The sequence below is a fragment of the Lactuca virosa genome, chromosome 7 (assembly GCF_052849685.1).
Source record: "Lactuca virosa cultivar CGN04683 chromosome 7, Lactuca_virosa_CGN04683_v6, whole genome shotgun sequence".
Classification (NCBI taxonomy): domain Eukaryota; kingdom Viridiplantae; phylum Streptophyta; class Magnoliopsida; order Asterales; family Asteraceae; genus Lactuca; species Lactuca virosa.
The window spans coordinates 290306173-290331118 of NC_136432.1; the positions used below are offsets into that span (position 1 = coordinate 290306173).

The 24946-nt window shown below is 36.9% G+C and overlaps 1 protein-coding gene across 1 annotated transcript in view; it reads left to right on the top strand.

Moving 5' to 3' along the window:
• Positions 1-327: 327 nt before the first annotated feature.
• LOC145127823 (putative MO25-like protein At5g47540) overlaps positions 328-24946 on the top strand; it is a 50944-nt gene continuing 26325 nt past the window's right edge. Inside the window, exon 1 of the mRNA XM_079062945.1 lies at positions 328-472. Coding sequence (XP_078919071.1) covers positions 328-472 — 145 coding nt within the window. The remainder of the gene's footprint in view (positions 473-24946) is intronic.

Genomic DNA, 24946 nt, shown 5'->3' on the forward strand with positions numbered 1-24946 from the left:
ATTTCTGATTTATGTTTTATATGTTATTTTATTTTGTCAACCGTGAGTTCCACGGGATATAACTTAGTAACATAATATATATTATCGTCATAAGTGTATTCAGCGCAACACAAAATATATTCGACTTGCCGAGATTGATCAGCATGAAGTTAAAAACAACAAACAAATTGTGAATATTTAAAACAAACAGAAAAGGTGGTACTTGGTAGCGTACATCACAACGTCTCTCTCTTTTGTATCATTACTTTGTTCCCACAACAACAACAACAACTAGTTACTTATTCCTTGAAACCTTCATGCATGAATACGAACAACAAAAGAAACAAGATGTTATGTCTTTCCACGCTGGGAAAAACCCTCATCAACACCAAGAAGCTTCAGACCCCCACAGAGGTGGTTCACAAGACTCGATCTCTTCTCCTCTATTCCAAAAACTATCCCAATGCAGCCTCCCAGGTTTCTTCCAATGCAAGTTTTTTTCTTTGCTTTTGCTGTTTCCATTCCAAATATATTCTTTCTTTTTGTTGCTTAATTAAATGATCTTGATCATAGTCTCATAGAGGAGTACTCCTTTACGGATGAAAGGTTGTACATATAATATGCAAACCACACAAGCTATACTTTGATTTTATATAATATGCCAACCAAATACTCGTTGTTGACTTTAGGATTTTGTAATCTGTTTCGGGTTGTTAGAAAAAATCGACCATGGCCGTCGTTACCACGTACAGATGATTGCACAATCGGTTAGTGGAGTTCATTTATTGGTCCGTAACCGTGCAACATTGTGTCACGTTATTCCATATCACTTACGACTCATAAACCTTAACATGTGCTTAGTTGCTTACTATCCATAATCATTTTATAAAACTATCAATAGTGTCACATATTAATTTATTTGACATACATCTTTTATAATTATAAAGAAAATAAAACATATTTAAATATCAAAGTGTTACTGTCTATCTCTTCATCGACCATTTTCTTATAGTACTAATTAAGAGGAATATTCTCAAAAACATTTAATTTTTTCTTAAAAACTAAAAAAGTTATATCAACATTTTTTGCTATTGCTGTTATTTTAATGTAATGACAAGATTTGTTAATATCGTAATTCATCTTATATATATATTAAGTTACGTATCTTTAACAATTAGGTTAAAGCACTCCAATTCATGACCTATGTGGTTATCGCGATGAAAATTTCAATAGCGGTCACATATCGTTATTGAAATCGCGGTTATCGCGGTGGTATAGTGGTAATATAGCAGTTTTTTAATATTAACGTATAATTTATAACTTTTTATTATATATTTATAGCAGTTTTTATTATATATTAAGTTACGTATATTTATGTTCCTAAAGGCTAAATCTCATATTCACAGTGAGTGATTGATTGCTTCAATGCTTCATAAAGTCACAAATTGTATTGATTGCTTCATAAATTAACAAATTCATAAGTGTGAAGCATTGAAAGAGAAACATTTAACATTAAAAGATTAAAGAAAACATCACATTTAACATCTAACATAGATTCAGAGTGAGTGATTGAAGCATTTGACAGTCACGAGTTTATAAGTGTTTTAGTGAAGCATTGTATGTCATAGTGTGTGTGTGTGTAGAAAGGAAAGGAATAAAGGAAACAACACATACATGATACTGTGGAGTAGCCAATGGCCAAAATGTGAACGAAAGCGAAAAATCGGTTGTAGCGTCGCTATAGCAGCAATGTTTATCGCGGTAAATAGCGCTGAATAGCACCGCTAATCGTAAACACTATTTTGAAATAGCGGTTTTGTACCTCCGATAAACACTATAGTGTCACTTTAACACGCTATTGATAGCATAGGTCATGCGTGATGCTTGTGGGATAAACCTAGTGGGCCTTATGTTAAAGTTTAGCGAAGCCGTCCATTCACTTCATTGTAAATTTGGTGCTTCAGTAATTCCATGACCTAGCTACGTAAGTCTCGAGTTATCTCAATTTCTCAAACTGAGGCAGTGTTTGATACGTGTCACTCCTAAAACAAAACAAAAAGCAAGACTTCTTATGTTAGTTTATTTGTTAGAAAATTGGTTTTAACCCAATTAAAAAAGTTTTTTTTTACATTTTTAGCATGAATTTCGAAGCCTAAATATAATCAAAATCGATAAATGATTATATATTCGTGTTCTTCTCCGTGATATCTTCGTTTTGATATATCAGACGTCCAAAACTGATTGAAGAAAGATGAAAAATTGTATGGCAAAATAACGTGCTTGAAAGAAATTAACAAATGAATTAGGTGACTTTTATTTCATCCCATATGGAAGGGAGTACGTAAAAAATATGATTATAACTACAAAGGCTTCTTATCCTTGTAAGTCTTATGGCACAAAAGTTCTTTTTTCGTGCGCAAAGGGGTTGCAAATGCTAACCAAATTGGTTTGAGTTCCCTGAACTTGTGTGCGAGCACGTGCATCCTGCGGATAGGAATGCGAGTCGACCAAAAAAGTTCTTTTGAGGGACATTTTATGATTAATTCGATAACTAATGTAGGGACAGAACACGATATCAGACGTCCAAAAATTATTGAAGATGGATGAGAAATTGTATGGTAAAATAAGGTGCTTGGAAGAAATTAACAAATGAATTAAGTGACTTTTATTTCATCCCATATGGTGGGAGTATGAAAAAAATATTTATAACTACAAAGGCTTCTTATCCTTGTAAGACTTATTACATAAAAGTTCTTTTTTCGCGCCTAAGGGGTTGCAAATGCGAACCAAATTGGTTTGAGTTTACTGAACATGTGTGCAAGCATGCACATCCTGCAGATAGGATTGCACCATCGGTAGACTGGAAAAGTTCTTTTCAGGGACATTTTATGATTAATTCGATAATTAATGTAGGGACGAAACACATGCAGTTGCAATAGAAAACTGAAACCAAAACTTTACAACAAACCATATGGACAAGCTATATTCAATTCTAAGTTATATCTTATAAAAAATTAAACAAAAAAATTAATATGAAATATTCTAACATCTCTCGTTAAAGTGGAACTTGTGGACTTTAAAGTATTGGACAATTGTTTTTAAAATAAGAGAAATTAAATATCATCCTACTTTTTCTCCTTATCCATCCTTCTATCACTTTTAGATAATGACAAATATAATAAAAATTTATTAATTTTATTAACTATGACAAGTATCACAATCTTAAATGTGTAAGAAGATAGCAGGAAAAAAAATAGAAGGGTATTTTATTTCTCTAAAAATAATCTTTTCCACAAGCTTTATTTTGAAATACAAAATTAATGACTCGTTCAAAAACTTGCATGTTTTTTCATGAAATCCAACAAATGTTGATTGTTTTTTTTTTTCATTTTGATTCAAGCTATATAACATAATTAACTAATAGCAAACCAATAACAATTACAATTTCAGTTTGACACACAACTATTTAGTTCACCACAATTTATTTTATTAAATTTTAGATTTTACCATAAACAATTAATAATATCAACTAAAACTTAATAAACACAAAAAAAAAAACAACAATTAACCCATATAATATTATTCTTTTGTACTTATACATTAGATTTATGTGTAGACATAAAACCTATTCATACTCTTCTATTTACTAGATCAACAAATAAAAAATTATATTGTATAAGTTAAAGTTGTAGCCTTTAATTTGACAGCTATATACATATATTTTTCTTTTAAGTTTCAAACCATTATTAAGTAGATAGAGAAAGACAGAGAGAAGAAGAAAGAAACAAGAAGCTTATAGATCCGGAGGATATAAGAGTTTGGAGAGTCGCACCAGCGAAGTTGTAGGTCTGAACTGTACTATACAAACAAGAAGCTTATAGTCATAGATTACTTGTTTGGATTAGTTTTTATAGACTTAGACCTGTTATCGATTTTTCAGTAAATTTTTGGTATTTGTTTGATAGTGATTTACTTGAATAATTTGTGAATCTTCTAATGAAATAATTAATCAAATAAAACTTATTTTCTAATTATTTAGAGTGAATTAGTTATTTAAATATTTTTTTCCAGTTATATATATATATATATATATATATATATATATATATATATATATATATATATATATATATATATATATATATATGAAATCATTCATTAAATCATTAAGAATCAACATCAAGTCATAATATCCAAAACATCAAAGTACAAATATATGAAATGCGCAAATCGTAAGGGGAGGATGCTATGCCATTACGTCGAACCCTTCCATTTGGAACTGGATGTACCTAAAACCATAAACATAAACTGTAAGCATAAAACATAGTGAGTTCCCCCAATTACCACATACCACACATGAAAAAAGATAAATGTTATGGGCCAAATCATAGTCATGTAATCATTTCCAGCCATGGGCCAAACCATGGTCTTTCTGTTCAGTGTCGAGGGCCAAATCTCGGTCTTGCATACAAATGTCGAAGGCCAGATCCTGGTCTTTCATATAACTGCTAGGGGCCAGACCCTGGACTTTCATGCAAATGTCAGGGGCTAGATCCTAGTCTTCTATATATAATTATCACGAGGCATCTAACATCTACACAACAAGCAATGGGCTGACATTGGTGCCTTCGACCCATGGATCTAGTAAGGAAACTCACCTCAACTGCTGAAAAACCAGATAAATGTTCGGGCTGCTGGACTAGAAAAATATGCGTGCTAACTTAACAAATAAAGACCTAGTTAATAATTGGGACATAACCCATAGTTGAAAACTTATATTACTTGCCTAATGTCGAAGGTAAAAAGGGCCAATTTATCCTTTTCTTTTAAGCCCAATAAAATCCTAGGCCCCATCCCAAAGATCATCCAAAGTCCAAAATGGGCCCAAAATCAGAAGTGAACCCTCACCATGAAAATCTATTGTCCAAGCCCAACAAGAAAAACCCACCGATTTAAGGCCTAAAATCACCAAAGCCGGACTGGGCCATACGCCTGACTTACCAACTGGTACGTGCAGTGTACTCGACCAATGCATGAATGGGTCGCGATTGAGGCGCAGTACGCGTGACGTACTGGGAATTACGCCAAGCGTACGCACCCCTAAGGCAAAACCCATAATAAGGTCTTAGGGCCTTAAGACCCTATGGCCAATGTTTAGATCTAAGATTAATAAGACCCCTAAGGCCATATAGTTCCAAACTTTATGCATTTGCATGGCTACAAGAATCCCAACACTAAAATCTTAGCATACTCAAACCTTTTCTACACCATAACTCTTGCATTGGGACTAATCAAGATCCAAACTTGCATTTTTATGACTTAAAATGCCTTACAACGTATGAAAGGACACCTTAAAGGATTTGGAGTACCTCCTACTCGCCATGCTCTTGGGTTTGGGACAAAAAGGATGAAAATCAAGGCTTAACTAATATCTAAAGAAACATAAGCCAATATTGGAGCTTTATACTTCTAAATGGTGCATAATGAAGAGAATATGTTGGATCCAAAGTCTTGAGAGCAAAGCCTACTCCTTAAAGGTCATTCTTCACAAACTAGGAAGCACACAACTCACTCCAAAAGGTCAAAATGCTCAAAATGAACTAGGGTTTGCAAGGAGGGTCGATCTTGGGATGGAGGATGATAAAGGGAAAGGTTGATGGGTTTTGCGCATTCTAACACTCCTAAGTGTACATGCAACCCTAAATACCTTGGATCTATGTTTTCTCTATTATACATGCAATTATGAACTTTCCAAGGTATTACCCTATCTAGCATACAATACTTGATACTTGGGTAATCAAATGGATAGAATACATACCTTTGTTTGATGTAGCTTGTCTCCATGAAGCTTGAGTGCCTAGTGCCCCAAGTATGACACCTCAAATGGTTCACACAACACCAAATGCACATGGAATGACTTGAGAGAAATGGAACACTCCTTGAAATCGTCTAGCCCTCATATTCACACATTAGTGTCCGATTTCTTGAGCCATGAGATTCTTTTATATGGTGGCTATTAGGGTTACACCATGTAACTCATAACTTTACCCATTCCTTATGCTCCATGGATTTTAACCTCCATGGAGTATCCATGGGTCACCCCATGGACTTAGTCCAACATAAGGAATCTTGGATCACAAGCCCACATATATAAGAATGAATGATTTACACAATCAACCCATATATTTAATTAGTCTCCTTTTGATCACTTAATTAATTCCAAATTAATTCTTGATCAATACTAATTAAATAACCTTATTAATATATTAGCACTTATAATATATTAACCAACCTTAAGTGTTATTTCTCTCATTATAGTCTATCCAAATGCATGATGCCATGCAACCCAAATGGACCATGCCGGGTCGGGTCAAGTCTTACCAATTATAGTTATGGACTTAGACATTAATCCAACAGTCTCCCACTTGGATAAGTCTAAAACTATTATTGCGTATGACTTTAGGAACCGATCAGCAATCGTAGCTCTCAAAAGCTTCTGTCGAACTCTGACCTTGTCGATGAACTCTGACCTTTTTCAATGACTTGTCCATTAGATAAGGGATCATATATTCCTCCATTCTAGATATCATATGGACTGAGACATGGATTATCAATCATTCTCTCTGTCCATTTGTTGTTTCCCGATTTCCGATTCATGATGACTGACTGATTGAACAAATCAAATCAGTCCTGGCTTGGCCAAGCACTCACATGTATCATCTTTAAATCATCGAGGGGCCCACATATATCGCTTTTATCTCGAAGGTAAAAGGAATCGATAAACTTCGACTCATATGGCTTGTTCTACTACTTGTTGAATCATACACAAAGGCACGTTTTATAACATCGAGTTACCGAATGCGTTTTCGTGCAATCAATGTACAACCAACTCATAGTAACAACTCATATCTCTAGGTTTGAAGAATATAAGATATTATCGTCTCATGATCACTCGTGATAAAATCCATGAAGTGATTCAAATGAGCGCGGGTTGAATCCAATACTCAGAACTTATGAGCACTCATGAGTGTTGTAGCACCACTTTGTCCACCAACTTGAACCTCTACAAACCAACCCATGACAGTCTTGATTCATATCTACTTCCAACATATGACCGACTGTGGATGGTTTGAATAACTTAATCATTAGAGCGACTTAGTTATTCTGGAAGTCAAAACATGCAAAGTGAAACACAAGAATAAATGAATCAAATATGGTATCAAACCCTATGAATATAAATAAACACTTTTATTTATCACCATACTGATTACTCATTATTCATTGTTTCGGTTTTATCAACTTTATACTTGAATTAAAAACACTAGTTGTCCCATTCTCCAAGCATGTACACTATGTTTTTCTTAAACAATAGCTTTGCCATACACCAAGTATGCACTCTATGTTTGTCTATGATCCTTACTTTGTGAAATAAACCAATTGAACATAATTTCAATGATTCTAATTTCACACTCCCAAATCCTTATCGAAAAATGTGAGAATTTCAAATTCCTATCATTTATCGAAATCTGTTTAGATTTTAAACTTATATGCACTGACCCTCCTGTAATGAATATGTACAAAGTCACAAAGACTTGTCAACAGTCATTATAAGGTATTCCAATGGAGATCAACTCCATGGAAACTAAGTCTCATATTCAAAGTACATTGCTTTGGACATGCTTCTTGCATTAAGTTTTCTAATCTTACACGGATAACTTCCACCTATGGAGACAACTCCATATTCTCATTTTGACTATCACTTCTGAATAAGAGATGTCTCTTTTCAGAATATGTCAATATGGTCCTTCCAAAATTAGCACTATACTTCCAACTGTCCCTGAGCAACCAATCTTTGGTAAACCTCAGATTGTCCTCAACAATTGCTTAATCATTTTATTCATATCCAATTCTAGACCTTTTCCCTTATTAATGCCTCTGGGCATTTGGAAAAATTTAGAAATGACAAATATTATAGCACATGCAATCGATCCTGTACCCAAAGCAAATGGTACATGATTCCTGATGTCTCACATAAAGACATGATTCTAGACCAGTATTTTGCTACAATATTTTTATTTGCCATGTTTTCAAAATTTGACTATGAAGAGGGATGCCGTAATCATAATCGAATTTTGAGAACGCAATATATAGAATTTCCTTAAGTTGAACAATCCAACATGAAATTCATATATATATTCTTGACTAAAGATGATTAAGGTCTCAATCTAAGCCTTTAGAACTGAAATGAAGTATATCCTCTCCCTTAATTATAGCAAAACAACTTTTTCAATCCCTGCAGCCTCACGAATTGAAACTTTTGTTTTCTATAATTAACATTGCTAACTTGCAACACTAACAATAATTATCATGCTCCCACTAACATGATGATTATTAGCATAACACTTATGCTCCCACTAGCTTTGACATGTACTCAGAAATCAGCTGGACTTCTAGAAATCAATACTTTATTGACTTTCTTACCAAAGTTCAGATTTCTGATACGAGATGCTTTGATAAAACTTTATCAAAATCATACACCTTTCCTTAGATAGCATGCATGTGTGTCTAAACAATTTCAGAACTATGAAAAGGGATGTTGTAATCATAGTCTCAATTGTTTAGACCTTTTTCCATCTGCTTCAAATCTACTTGGTGGAAGTGTTTCCTCACCATCATTTTCATGAATCAGAGAGAAACCTTATGACCCTTAGATTTTATGGTGTATGTGTTCTTATCCATGTGAATCGTCAAAACCATAGTCACAAGACAAGGATAATGACAAATCCAAACTCATATGGACTGAACTTATGCAATCTTAACTTCTTGCCACCTGGCAGTACAGGGCCTGCCATTGCTTCCAAGTTGTTATGCAACCAATTGAGAACTTTCAGAACTCCTATGCAAAGCCAACTTTAACTGGAATGGGCACAGAATATGTCAACACGATAGGTTATAAACCTCAAGTCGTGTGCTAGTGAAGAACCTCAGGTTTTATTCTTGATTAGTTCTTGAAATTCTTTTTAGGATCTTTAAGACTCCCACTATCCTCTTGACATATAAGACTATCTTGCCAAATATTCAAGAGAAAGTGCGGATTCTTTATCAAGACAAACACTTCACACAATTGGCCTTAGTTGGTCTTTGTTTTATCCAAAACATCACAACTTACCAATTTGAAATGTACAAGAGTAGCACACTTTTACTCTTACATTTGACAAGTGTTTTAAACCTTTCTTTAAGATATGTCACTCAAGTTACAATCTTGGAGTATGACTCTAAGAATTGTTTTGGAACGATGTATGAATCATCTTCTTGATTTAACCACTTCAACAATTCATAACTCCTCTTCTTAACTATCAGAATGCACTTAGAGGATGAATTGTGATAAGGTCTCAAAATCATTAAGATGATCTTAAAACATGATACTAAAGTACTCTCCCATCTTTTCAGATTTGAGAAACTTTTATCCTTCTGCCTAATTTGATTCTTCTCATTCGTTCTGTCATACATTGAAACTTTTCCAATGTCTCAGAATTATACTTAAGCTTGTAAGTATAATCATATTTACTAAGCCTTAGTAAATCATGACGAATAGTCTTATCGATCTTTTATGGTGGACTTGATCAGTGCACAAGAATGTGTACTCGATCCCTTAGTCCTTCACTTGACTCACATATACATGTGAACAAGGAACTAGTCTTAATTTTCCAAAGTTGAAAATTCTCATTCATCATACTATACAACTTGGATGATTCCAAGTTTCTATCCAACTGAAACTTGGGTGATGAGAATCTTTCCTTATTTGGTAAATTTGGACACTACCACAAATGAAAGAATCAAATTCATATTTTCAATCTTGCTCTTAATGGAATCTTATAAGCAACAAAGATTTTCACAAATGTCATTGTAAGGATATTTTAAAATAAATAAAATCAAAAATTTTCCTTTTATTTTAAAAACTTTGCGGAAAAAACTATCCTTACAGTGCAAAAGCACATGAAAACTTTGTTGTTATCTATTCCTAAGCAATATATCATAACTCCTAAGAAGTAGCTCAAGAATCCGATCTTCAAACTATGCGATAGAAATCCATCTACGCGATCAGATTCAGCATATTCTTTCTTTAAGTTTCTTCACTTTTCTTTGATAAGATCATTAAGGGTCTTGTCATAGTCTGTTTCATAGGAGTCCCAAAGGAACTCACTATGTGACTTAGAAAGTAGTTGAGCCACCAACTTTCTCAAGACTTTGACACCCAATTCTCCCGGCTTGTCAATATGTGACTACATCTCCAAGATGTGATCACACATAGATCTTTGCTTGCCAATAGGGCTTGAGTGACCTTAAACTTTTCAAGAACTTGTGGGTTAGGGAGAATAATTGGAGGAGGTGGAGGAAGTGAAGTTCCAAGAGATTTGGGATGATCATAGATGTCTGAACTAGACATCTTTTGGGAGAAATTCAAGATAGTTGATTTAAAGTCCTTAATATAACACCCAATATGAAATATTAAGGCTAGGACCCAACACAATATTTTATAACTTGGAAGAGGGATGTCGTAATCCAAGCTATAGAATATTTGAAGGTAGGTGAATGACGATTCACCAATTTCCACCAAGATAAACGAAATGTATTATTAGGTTTTAATTGGTTTTGAAACTCCTAGATTCTTTTGAGATTCATTGAACTTTTCAAAGGCATGTTTCAATCTCGAGTGTGCCCTTCAGGTTTTGTGACTGGGATGCCGAGGATCACAAAACAAGGTGTGAAGTAACCATGCAAATTACTTGGTACCCTTAAGTGTTTACCCCTCAATCGATGTGCCGATTAACCACACACGCTCCATCGATACTATGATAAACATTAAGTTACCCTTTGCCTACCTTGTTAAATACGAGTTAGTGTGCTGGTTAACCACACACGCTCCACTAACCGACTTAAACAAAGTGCAAAGTGTACTTTCATGGATTAGCACCTTATTCACATTTTCCTAAGTAACTAAGATTGAGAATTTATAAGTGTTTAGTTACTTAGTATTTATCATTAATACTTATAATTAAGGGAGAATTATAGTCCTTGTCCTACCCGTTCGGCTAACGACCCTCCACCAGTCAAGGAAGCGGTGGGTGAGAGTGGACACCCATTAAACTGCCATTTTATAGGCAGTAACCTTATACCCCCTTATAGACCGGCTTCGTGAATGAGGCCTACTAACGGTAAGACTGACTTGCTCTTATACATATATTTATTATTAACTTATAATACTATAAAGTATAAGGGTTGAATTTTAACTTTTAAAATTCTAAGGGCTAACTTGGAATTAAAGTATTCATGGGGAAAACTTTACAAATTCCAAAACTTGAGGGCAAGTTTTGAAAATATTCAAAACTAATTAATTCCATAACTTATGTGTTTAAAGTAGTTTTAATTAAAAAAAAACTCTTCAAGTTCCATAACTTGAGGACAAGTTATGGAAGACTTTAAATTAATAAAAGAATGTAACTTTTCTTTATTTTTGTAACTTATGGAACTAATTAAGGTTACACATTTTATCATTTAATGAAGTGACTCTTGAACCTCCATAACTTGAGGACAAGTTATGGAGTCATAAAACCATTTAATGAGGACAAGACTCTTCTTTTTTGTAACCATTGCCAACTTTTTATGAGTTTTATGAAACTTAAATGTGACTTTTCATATAACTTGAGGACAAGTTACAAAAACACATTTTAGAATCAACTCTTAGATTAAAATGGATTGAAAACACATAATCAATTAACTTTTCTATTAATCTAATAAACTCATATGAACAAAGATAATTCACATCAAATTTTTTTCAAGTAATTAGCATAACTTTTAAACTAATACAATTCGATTTTTCAGCTAATTTTGCAAGTATAACAAGAAAACAAGCCTTGGCTTTGATACCACTGATGGGTTTTGCGCATTCTAACACTCCTAAGTGTACATGCAACCCTAAATACCTTGGATCTATGTTTTCTCTATTATACATGCAATTATGAACTTTCCAAGGTATTACACTATCTAGCATACAATAATTGATACTTGGGTAATCAAATGGATAGAATACATACCTTTGTTTGATGTAGCTTGTCTCCATGAAGCTTGAGTGCCTAGTGCCCCAAGTGTGACACCTCAAATGGTTCACACAACACCAAATGCACATGGAATGACTTGAGAGAAATGGAACACTCCTTGAAATCGTCTAGCCCTCATATTCACACATTAGTGCACGATTTCTTGAGCCATGGGATTCTTTTATATGGTGGCTATTAGGGTTACACCATGTAACTCATAACTTTACCCATTCCTTATGCTCCATGGATTTTAACCTCCATGGAGTATCCATGGGTCACCCCATGGACTTAGTCCAACATAAGGAATCTTGGATCACAAGCCCACATATATAAGAATAAATGATTTACACAATCAACCCATATATTTAATTAGTCTCCTTTTGATCACTTAATTAATTCCAAATTAATTCTTGATCAATACTAATTAAATAACCTTATTAATATATTAGAACTTATAATATATTAACCAACCTTAAGTGTTATTTCTCTCATTATAGTCTATCCAAATGCATGATGCCATGCAACCCAAATTCGGGTCGGGTCAAGTCTTACCAATTATAGTTATGGACTTAGACATTAATCCAACAAAGGTATTGTGGCTATAATGGTGCTTAAATAGTTTACAAACCCTAAATATTAGGGTTTTGGTCTGAACCACGTATGCCCAGCGTACTGAGTACGTGCAACATACTGGCGTGGGTCTCAGTACGCCCAATGTACACAAGCAGCTCCCAAAAGTCACAGAATTTCCATTGGAGACCCTTCTTGCAAACAATTTGTAACTCAAGGTTCCAAAAGCAAATACCTGGAAAAATAGATGTTACAACTCTTCCCCACTTAAATTAGACTTCGCCATCAAAGTCTGCTGCCGCAGACAAATCAGGGTAGTGCTTTCGCATCTCCGCCTCGGGTTCCCATGTCCATTCGGAACCCTTCTGATGTTGCCACTGGACCTTGACCAGTGACACTTCCTTGCTACACAGAGCCTTCGTATTCTGATCTAAGATCACCACTGGTCTTTCCATATAATTCAGGTGGTCATCAACCTGAATATCATCCAGAGGAACACCTGCGGACCCATCGGCCACACATTTCCAGAGCTGAGACACATGGAAAGTGTTATGGATTTGGCTGAGCTCATCAGGCAAATCCATCCGGTATGTAACCTTGCCCACTCGGGCCGAAATCCTAAAAGGTCCGATAAATCTGGGGCCCAACTTGCCCCGCTTCCGAAATCGGATGAAACCTTTCCAAGGTGACACCTTCAGAAGCACCAAGTCTCCTTCCTGAAACTCGAGGTCCGAATGTTGCCGATCGGCATAAATCTTCTGTCGGCTTTGCGCGACTCACAACCTGTCGTGCACCTATCGGATCAACTCAGTAGTCTTGAGTACCACCTCTATACTTCCCATGACTCAATGCCCGACCTCCCCCCAGCAAAATGGGGTCATGCACCTCCTTCCATACAACATCTCATATGGTGGTCGGTCAATACTGGCATGATAACTGTTGTTGTAGGAGAACTTAGTCAGTGGAAGGTAAGTATCCCAACTCCATCCAAAATCCAAAACACAAGCCCGGAGCATATCCTCAAGCGTCTGAATCGTCCTCTCGCTCTGGCCATCGGTCTGAGAGTGGTATGATGTAATAAAATGCAAATGAGTACTCAACTCCTCGTCAAACTTCCTCCAAAACCTGGAGGTGAAACGAACATCTTGGTTTGAAACCACCGAGACTGGCACCCCATGTCGAACTACCACTTCGCAGACATAAATGTTAGCTAACTTTTATGCGGACATGCTCTCGATAACCTATATGAAATGCACACTCTTGGTCAGTCTGTCCATAATGACCCAGATAGAATCAACACCACGTGTCGTCCTTGGCATTTTTTTGATGAAATCCATGGTGATCTCCTCCCATTTCCACATGGGAATGGGTAAGGGTTGCATATTGTCATGGGGTCACTGATGTTCGGCCTTGATTTTCCTGCAAGTCAAGCATCGATCAACAAACCGAGCTATCTCCCTCTTCATACATGGCCACCAATAACTCATCCTCAGATCCTTGTACATCTTCATGGCCCCTCGATGGATAGAAAACTTTGACTTATGCGCCTCCTCTAGAACCGTCTACCTCACCCCCTGATGCTGGAACCCAAACTCTACCGCACTGAGTCAACAACCCTCGGTTGTCCCTAACAAATAAGGGAATATGTCCCGTGATTCGCTCGGCCTTCCAATTCTCTTTTTTCAAACCCTCTACCTAAGCTTCCTTGATTAAATCTAATAAAGGCGATGTGATAACCATCCTCAAGAAAATATCTCTGATAGAAGAACTCACCGCCTTGCGGCTCAAAGTATCGGCCACAACAGTGGCCCTCCCAGGGTGGTATAAGATCTCGCAATCATAATCCTTTTCCACATCCACCCATCTTCGCTGCCACATACTAAGATTTAGCCGGTCCATCAAATACCTCAAACTCTTGTGATTGGTGTAGATAGTACACCGGACCCTATACAGATAGTGCCTCTAGATCTTGAGGGAAAAAACCACGGCCCCCAACTCCAAATCATGGGTAGGGTAGTTAGCCTCATGCGGCTTAAGCTGCTTCGAAGCGTCAGCAATCACGTGACCTCTCTGCATAAGAACCACTCCCAAACACAAAATAGAGGCATCACAATAAACTACAAAATCATCCAAACCCTCAGGGAGCCCTAGAATCGGGGCCTCACACAATTTCTGCCTTAGAGTCTCACAATTGCTGATTAGGCGCCCACTGAAAAGTCACATTCTTCTTTGTCAAATGAATCAAAGGCACTGCGATCTTGGAGAAATCTAGATAAATATCCGGTAGTATCCTTCGAGACCTAAGAAACTTCGAACCTCAGATGTGGTCCTCGAAACTTCCCATCACATCACAGCCTCGATCTTGGCCAGGTCGACCAATATAACCTTCTGGTTGACGATGCACCCCAAAAATTACAATTCGTGCAACCAGAACTCACACTTCGAGAACTTGGCATAAAGCCTCTCCCTCTTCAGGGTCTCCAGTCCCTCTCGCAAATGCTCCTCAAGCTGCTCCTTGGTCTAAGAGTAGACTAGAATGTCATCGATGAATACAATTACGAACCAATCTAGCATCGGCCTGCAGACCCGGCTCATGAGATCCATGAACGTTGCTGATGCATTGGTGAGCCCGAATGGCATCACCACAAACTCGTAATAACCATAACGATTCCTGAAGGTTGTCTTCTGCACATCATTCTCCCTGACCCTCATCTTGTGGTACCCTGATCGCAAATCAATTCTGGAGAACTAAGTTGCACCCTAAAGCTAGTCAAACAAATCGTCAATCCTTGGGAGTGGGTGACAGTTCTTCACCGTTAACTTATTCAACTCTAGGTAATCAATGCACATTTTGTGTGAACCATCCTTCTTTTTTCACAAACAGAATCGGCACTCCCCACAAAGAACTGCTCATATGAGTGAAACCCTTTTCTAGTAGATCCTGAAGCTGCATAGACAACTCCTGCATCTCGGGTGGGGCCAGCATATACGACGTCTTGGCTATCGGAGCCGCACCAGGTACCAGATCAATCTGAAACTCAACCTGCCTCTCAGGAGGCACTCCTGGCAAATCCTGAGGAAACACATCAGGGAAATCCTGAACAATGGGCACCCCACTCAATCATGTCATGACATCAACTCGAGTGTCTGCAACATACACTAAGAACCTAGAACAAACTAGCTGTAGATATCTCTTGGCCCTCGCAGCTAAACAAAGATTTGGTCCATGTGAAGCTCTCTAGACAAGAATAACTAGTTCTCCCCCACTTAGGGTTCGAACTCTCACCGACTGCCGCTCACAATCAATCATGGCCCCATTGGGGCCCAACCAATCCATCCCGATGATAACCTTCGATACTCTCAAGGGGATCGACACCATATCAATAGATAATCTCTAACTAAACAGATTTAGGACACACCCATGGAAAACCCTCGAAGCACTCATAGTACGGTCATCCGCAATATCAACCTCTAGTGGGGAAGTCAAAGTCCGTGGAGCATCGCAAAACTTCTTGCTGAGTGCAAGAGATACAAACGATTGGGTAGCCCCAGAATCAAACAGAACATGAGCGGTCAAACCATTGACCAAAAAGGTCCCTATACAAGATCAAAATAAGTATAATCATAAACAAGGAAAGCAATAGAAGATAGAGATAAAACACATACGAGTAACCACATCTGGTGCTGCACGAGCCTCGTCGGTGGTCAGTTGAAAAGCCCTGCTCTTCGTTGGAGCCTCCGCCTTGCCCTGGCAGCCATCAATAATCCTCAAGGTGGCTGGCGTAGGCGCCGCCACTGCTCCCCATCACAATCTCAAACAATCGACCTTTTTATGGTCAGTCTGATTGCAATGAAAGCAAATTAGAGCCCTCTTGGGGAAATCTCTTCTCACGTGGTGCGACTGGCCACAGCTAAAACATCCTAAACCTACTAATTGGCAACACTCATTGTGCGGCTTGTCGCACTTGCTGCAACGGCCCCAGCCCTGCTGGCCTCTCGTGTGAGCATCAGAGGTCTTGGGGCTCTTAGTTTGGCCCACTGCTGTTTGTACCTGCTTCGGCTTCCTCTTCGACCGAAGCTCTAACTCAATATCCCATTCACGGACCTTCTAGATCATATCATTCAGGGTCTTACATACTGAAAAGCTCACGAACTATCTTATATCCTCCATTAACATTTCATGATATCTCGTCTTTCTTATCTCCTCATCCACAACATACTGTGGGATGAACAATGCCCTCTCCCAGAATTTGGCGGTAATCTCCGCCATGGTCTCGGTAGTCTGGCGAAGGTCCTTGAACTCCCTCCCCAACTGTTGCACCTCGATAGCCGGTGCAAACTCCCTCTGGAATCTTTGAACAAAATCCTCCCATGTCATTACTGCTACTGCCGCTGACCCTATAGCTCGGGTAACCTCCTTCCACTAGTCTGGTGCTCTGTCCCTCAGTAGGCAAGATGCAAATCCCACCTTTGACCCCTCAGGGCAAAAGATCGTTTGTTGAGCATTCTCTATGTCAGCGATCCAACGACAGCTAGCGATGGGGTCCTTAACCCAAAGAACTCAGGAGCTCCACAAGCCTTGAACTCCCGAAATGAGGGAGTTTGAGCTCCAATTTGACCCACAACAATCTCGACTCAAAAAGACATAAGCCTCTCATCCATCAACTTCATAATCCCCTCCTTGATGGTGCCAAAACAACACCACGGTAGCATCCATGATATCACGAGTAACCTTGGCCAAAATAAACTCGCACAACCTCTCATCAATTGGCTCAGCACCTGAACCCGAGCCTGAACCAGAACCCGAACGTAAAGCAGAACCCAAACCTCCTCGATTAGTCACCACCTTCCCCAAACTGAAACACAACATAAAATCAATCAACAAGGACTCGAGGGGACTCCTCTACACAGGCCTCCTTAGAGTTTTGTGATATGCACTAGTCATAGGTACATATCATGTGCTTCTAGTAGTACGGGCCCAATACTACCTTTCACACCTACTTGTACCTTCCTCAAGGTCAGTCCTGATTCCTCTAGGTCATCCCACTAAAACCATAAACTAATCCTATGCTATACAACAACATATCCTAGACTCTCCTAGGAATTCCCAACTCCCACCACTCGCAATACCAAGAACCTCAATCAACACCGTTGGTTGCATTATGCATGCAAGTTATACACAAAATAGGATCATATATACTGTCAAATGATGATTCTACCCGAAGTCCACAACCAAACAAGGAAAAGTAAATGAGGCCAAATTGATCATTCTAGGGCTATACAATCCTAATCGTATACAACTTTGAAAGCATAAACTTAGCAAATAACTGAGCCGAAATAGATTCCATGTATTACATGGCATGAAGTCCTACTAGGATATAAGGCATCACACAAATCAGGAAAATCTATCATATGATTCCGGAAGGTATCCTTAGCCCTAATCTAGCATGCACTTCTCATATCTAGCATACTACTCATAATACATAGGTATGTGTAATTTGGGAACAACTTACTTGAGCTCGGCTAATTACACGCATCGCAGTCCCTCTTCTTAATGAAAATCTTTGTTTTCTAACTTTAACTCCATTTTTATTAAGAAAACTATCATTTCCTCAGTTTGAGTTCAAACACACCCGAAAGTATGCCCGAATCCCTCAAACCAAGGCTCTGATACCAACTTGTAACGACCTACAACCATAGTAAAAATTTTCTTTTTAAAACTTATCAAATCATTCATTAAATCGTTCAGAATCAAAATCAAGTCATAATATCCAAAACATCATAGTACAAATATATCAAATGCGGAAATTGTGAGGGGAGGATGTTGTGCCATCACGTTGGGCCCTTCCCTTTAGATCTGGATGTACGTGAAGCTATAAACATAAACTCTAAGCATAAAGCTTAATAAGTTCCCCCAAGTACCACATACCACACATGAAAAAAGATAAATGCTATGGGCCAAATCATAGTCATGTAATCATTTCCTACCATAGGCCAAACCATGGTCTTTTCGTTTAGTGCCGAGGAACAAATCTCAGTCTTGCATACAAATGCCAGGGGCCAGATCTTGGTCATTCACATAACTGCCAGGGTCCAGACCCTGGTCTTTCATGCAAATGCCAGGGGCCAGATCCTGATCTTCCATATATAATTATCACAAGGCATCTAACATTCTACACAACAAGCAATGAGCCGGCATTGGTGCCTTCGACCCATGGATCTAGTGAGGAAAATCACCTCAACTCCTGAAAAACCAGATAAATGCTCATGCTGCTAGACTGGAAATATCCCTATGCTAACTAAACAAACAAATCCCCAATTAATAATTAGGACATAACCCATAGCTGAAAAATTATATTACTTGCCTAATGTCCAAGGTAAAAAGGGCCAATTTATCCTTTTCTTTTAAGCCCAATAAAATCCTATGCCCAACCCCAAAGAACATCTAAAGTCCAAAATGGGCCCAAAATCAGAAGTGACCCATCAAAATGAAAATATATGGTCCAAGCCCAATAAGCAAAGCCTAACGATTTAAGGCCTAAAATCACCAAAGTTGGACTGGGCCGTACAGTCGACGTACCAAGTGGTACTTGCAACGTACTCGACCGATGCGGGAATGGGTCGCGACTGAGGTGCCGTATGCGCGGTCTACTGGGAATTACGCCCAGCATAAGCACCCTTAAGGCAAAACCCATAATAAGGTCTTAATGACTCAAGACCATACGAACAATTTTTATATCTAAGCTTAATAAGGCCCCTAAGGCCATAAAGTTGCAAACCTTATGCCTTTGCATCGCTACAAGAAGCCTAACACTATAATCCTAGCTTACTCAAACCTTTTCTACACCATAACTCTTGCATGGGGAAAAATCAAGATCCATGCTTGCATTTTATGATTTAAAATGCCTTTAAACATCTAAAAGGACACCTTAAAGGCTTTGGAGTACCTCCCACTCACCAAGCTCTAGGTTTTGGGATAAAAAGGATGAAAATCAAGGCTTAACTAAGATCTAAAGAGACATAAGCCATGTTTGGAGCTTTATACCTCCAAATGGTGCACAATGAAGAGAAGATGTTAAATCCAAAGTCTAGAGAGCAAAGCCTACTCCTTGAAGATCCTCTTCATAAAAAGGAAGCACACAACTCACTCCAAAATCTCAAAATGCTAAAAATGAACTAGGGTTTTCAAGGAGGGTCGATCTTTGTGACATCACCATTTTCAAGACTAGAAAAGACCGATTTGTTTATGCTTATTTAAAAATCAGAGTATCCATTTCGAAGAATAATATTGCAGAATTTGATCCCAGAAAACAGAATAATTATATTATCAAAGCATTTCCGAAGAAATGTATTTTATTTATATTAAAACATTAGGATGTTATCATCAATACAAAAACATAAGCATAACGGAATATTACAAGCCTTACAGTAATTAAACTAGTGGCCTAATACTCCTTGAATCTCTCAGCAGAATGTATCTTTAATATCGCTACCTGTGATACAATAAACTGAGTGGGTGAAGTTGGGAAACCTGGTGAATACATAGGGTTTTCAACCCACAATAATATAATTATTATGTTTAATCATCAAACAATTAACCCAATTTCCCATCCCCATTATCTTGTTTATTCTTAAGGATCTACCCCAAGGATCATCTATGCTGATAGTACTAGTTCAGGGATTCCTCCATGATACTTGTCAGTTGGTATTCTTCAATATTTATTCCTTAGGATTTGTCCTAAGTAATAGACACGAAGTCCATCGCTGCCAACGTTTAATAGGCACTAAGTCCCTAGCTTCCAGTGTTTATCTATAGGGCACTATGTCCATAGCTGCCAAGGTTCATCTCCTTTATTGACAATATTATTTTAGGGAGTCCACCCACAATACATATCAATGGGTTTATAGAGTACATCTGGTGAACACTTAGCTCAAAAACAGCTACAGGCTGTGAGCATGCTAACGTTCCACTAGACTGTCTAGAATAGTCTGTGGTTGTCATCTATACTCTGGTAGATGACGTCATCTTTTAAAGTCAAGGCCTCTCATCATCTATTTCATCTTTCATCTACCCATCTTTACCCAATATATTTATAGGTATAAAAATACATATACAGTTTAAATCAAGTAAAAACATATATAAATCGTTCATCTAGCATAGATATCAGGAACACAGATAATAAGCACATATACCATGTATTAATATTAGATACTTCATATATCTGTGTAAGATGAAAGTAACAATGCACTCACTTGTTAAAGTGATAATTCCAAATTGGGGCAGCGCTTCACTCCTAGCAACTGTCTTTCCCTTTGACGAATTCTAGTATCATTATCACTAAGTCTTAGTCTAATATTTATCGCAACTAATTATTAGTCTAGATTCATCATTAAATCAAAGTCTACTTCAAGATCTATCAAGTAAGGAACAACCAGGTAGGATCATATCGGAGGTAGGGTTTCTTTAGTATACAAAGTATACTGTTTGGAAATTCCACTTTAAACACCTCACTAAATCCAGCCTAGACATCATCCCCATAAGTAGATCAATCAACATAACGACTTGGAATAACTGAGAAATCTTGTTATATAGGTTCATAATAACGATAATGAACTTAAACATAAGTTATACTTAAAGTACGGTAAGAATAACTCAACTTACAGGTGGTTTAGCGAGAAACTAGACTCTGCACGGGCAGAACTTCTAAACTGAAAGCTATATTTACTGGGGCTTTTGGCACTTCGGAGCTTTGCTACTAACACCTAGGAAGTGCTAGAGAAAAGCATTAACATTGTTGGGGGCGAAAGGGGGGGGGGGGTTGCGAGAGAGTTGGATAAAAAGGTGTGAAAAATGAAGTGATTTTCGCCATCTATTTATAGGTTGGAAATGGATCGTAGGATGGGCGTACTCCAACATTATGCTGGCTGTAATGTGCCACATGTCACCGTCTGATCACAAGCCTTGGGGAAGAAGTTGTGGTTCTAGATTGCGCCACGTGTCCCCCTCTGGTTAATCCAAAAATTAATTGTCTTGTAAAATCCATAACTTTTGCATACAAGCTCCGTTTTTAACGTTCTTTATATCCACGCGTAGCTATCAACGTGATCTACAACTTTCGTTTAGACTTCATCGGCTAATTTTGAATTTATTTTTAAAGTTATATTTTAACAGGCTTATAAAGTTAAAGTCCGTTAAAAATTCATAACTTTGTCGTTCGACATCAGTTTTCGACTGTCTTTATATCATTGAGCTCCTATTATCGAGATCTTGAATTCTTGTTTAGATTGTGTTGGCTAATAATCAATCAATCTAAAAGTCGATTTTCGAGCTGTATACTGGTACGTTGAATCTTCGAAAAATCATAACTTCCTCAAATGAAGTCAGATTTGGACGTTCTCTATATGCACGATCTCGGTTTAATGACTACTACGAACTTTTTTAGATTACTAAGGCTAAAAAAGTATTTTATAGAAAATTTACTTTTTACGATATGCAAAGTCGTGCCTGTTTAATCGTGAAACTTCGACGGGTCATAACTTCTTCGTTATAAGTCGGATTTTTGCGTTCTTTATATGTACGGAATCCTTGTGACATATACTATGCATTTGGTTAAGATTTATTTATTCTAAATAATATTCCATCAAAAAGTCACTTTTAACGCTTATTATCTCTAAAATGACTAGCCCGAATCTGCGGACATTACAATTATCTCCCCTTTAGGATGATTACATCCCAGAATCATCAACAAAAGAGGGCTTGTATATTGACTATGTACGTTATCTTTTCATCCTAGGTAATAACTGTAACTCTTATGTCATTTCAAATGAGTATATAACTCTTGGACTTCTTGACTGCTGGCGGTACTCAATCTTGCACTCGCTTTTCATACTATATTGGACTTTCAATCGTAACCTTCGAGTTACAAACTCGATCCTTATTAGAGACTCCTGATGCTTCTTAACTTAAGATAAGTTCTTTACTTCGATTATTTTAATAGACCGATGGGTCATGTTCTAATGACCTCTCATCATATGATGCAATTCTTAGACTCAATTCTTTTAGTGTCAAATTTCAGAATGGAAGATACCTTCCTTCATGTTCTATTAATAAAGTCCATAAGAGTTAATTGAATTATTCAATAAAACATCATAATTCCAATTATTAAATTCAAAATTAAAACCATTTAATTAATTGTTTAAGTTATGAACCCAAGAGTTTTAGAATTCAATTCTTTTTTTTTTATCATAAAAAAACTTTTTCCAAATTCCAAAACTTGAGGGCAAGTTTTGTAACTCTTGAAAACTTTTGGATTCCATAACTTATGGAGTTAAATACTTGTTTTATGATGAAACTTTTCATGTTCCATAACTTAAGAACAAGTTATGGAATTCTTTAAAACATTAAGACCAAGTTTTGTAACTCCATAAAAAAACTTTGAATCAATTTTTTTTAAAACCTTTTCATATCCATAACTTATGGAGGTTTCAAAAAACTCTTTAGATCAAACTTTTAAAACTAATAAAATAATCATATCATTTTATCTTTTACTAAATTTGACCTAATTCAACTCATATAGCAAATGATTCAAATTTTACAAATAATTAGTTTTTCACAAAAACAAGTAATTATCTTAAAATTTGACAAACGTCATGTTTTTTTTTCTTTTTTTTCCAACTTTGAAAATAAAACATTTGCATCAATATAACAGAAAACAACCCATGGCGCTGATACCACTGTTGGGTTTTGAGCATTCTAACACTCCTATGGTGTACATGCAACCCTATAAACCTTGGATCTATGTTTTCTCTATTATACATGCAAATATTAACTATTCCAAGGTTTCATCCTAACTAGCATATTATGAAGTACCTATACTACAAAGTTCTAGTTAGATGACATACCTTTTGATGTAGCTTGATGTCTTCAAGCTTTAAGAGCTTAGCCCCAATAGTGTGGAAGCCTCAAATGGAATCACAAATCACCAAAACACCTTGGAAGAACTTGAGAGAATATGTATGCACACTAAAATTGGCCCACTCTTATTTTCACACACTTGTGTCAATTTTGTGAGCCAAGGACCCCTTTATATATTATGGAGGATTAGGGTTACATCTATGTAAACCCTAATACCCATGACCTTTCATTTACATAGGATCCATGGGTTAAAAGCTCCATTGACCATCCATGAAAGCTTAGCCCAACCTAAATGAACTTGGCCCATTCCATATATATAAGAGTCCATATTTAATTAGTTATTTTTGATCACTTAATTAATTCTAAATTAATTCTTGATCAATACTAATTAAATAATATGATTCCATATTAATATATTATAACTTATAATATATTAATATAAATCATAAATATACTATTCTCAAAAGACTATCCATATAAATTGTGCCGGTGAAGTGCAACCCAAATGGACCATGCCGGGTCGGGTCAAGTACATACCAAATATATTTATGGACTTAGACATTAATCCAACATATCCATGGGTCACCACATGGGTTTAGCCCAACATGAAGAACTATGGATCATAAGCCCACTTTATAAGAATGAATGATTTACCAAATCAATCCCCATTTATTTAATTAGTCTCTTTTGATCACAAAATTAATTCCAAACTAATTCTTGATCAATACTAATTAAATAATATGATTTCATATTAATATATTTGAACTTATAATATATTAATAAATCATAAATATCCTCTTTTCACAAAAGTATATCCAAATTGTTCCGATGCCATGCAACCCAAATGGACCATGCTACTCTCGGGTCAAGTACATACCAATAATAGTTATGGGCTTAGACACCTAATCCAACAGTCTCCCACTTGGATAAGTCTAATAACTATTATTGCAAGCATGACTCCAACCCGACTAGCAATCGTAGCTCTTAAAAGTTGTTGTCGAACTCTGATCTAGTCAATGATGTGTCCATTAGATAAGGGATCATATATTCCTCCATTGTAGATATCATATGGACTGAGACATGGATTATAATCATTCTCTCTGTCCATCTGTTGTTTCTAGATTTCCGATTTATGACGACCGACTAATTAAACAAATCAAATCAGTCCAGGCCTGATGTCATCACTAAATCATCAAGGGCCCCACAAATATCGCTTTTATCCACATGGGGTAAAAGGAACGGATAAACTTCGACCCAAATGTTCGCTTGTACTTACTCATCAAATTACACACAACGATATGTTTTATAACAACCAAGTTACTGGTACGTTTACATATGTCAATTTGCAACCGACTCGCAACTACAACTCACACGTCTCTGTTTA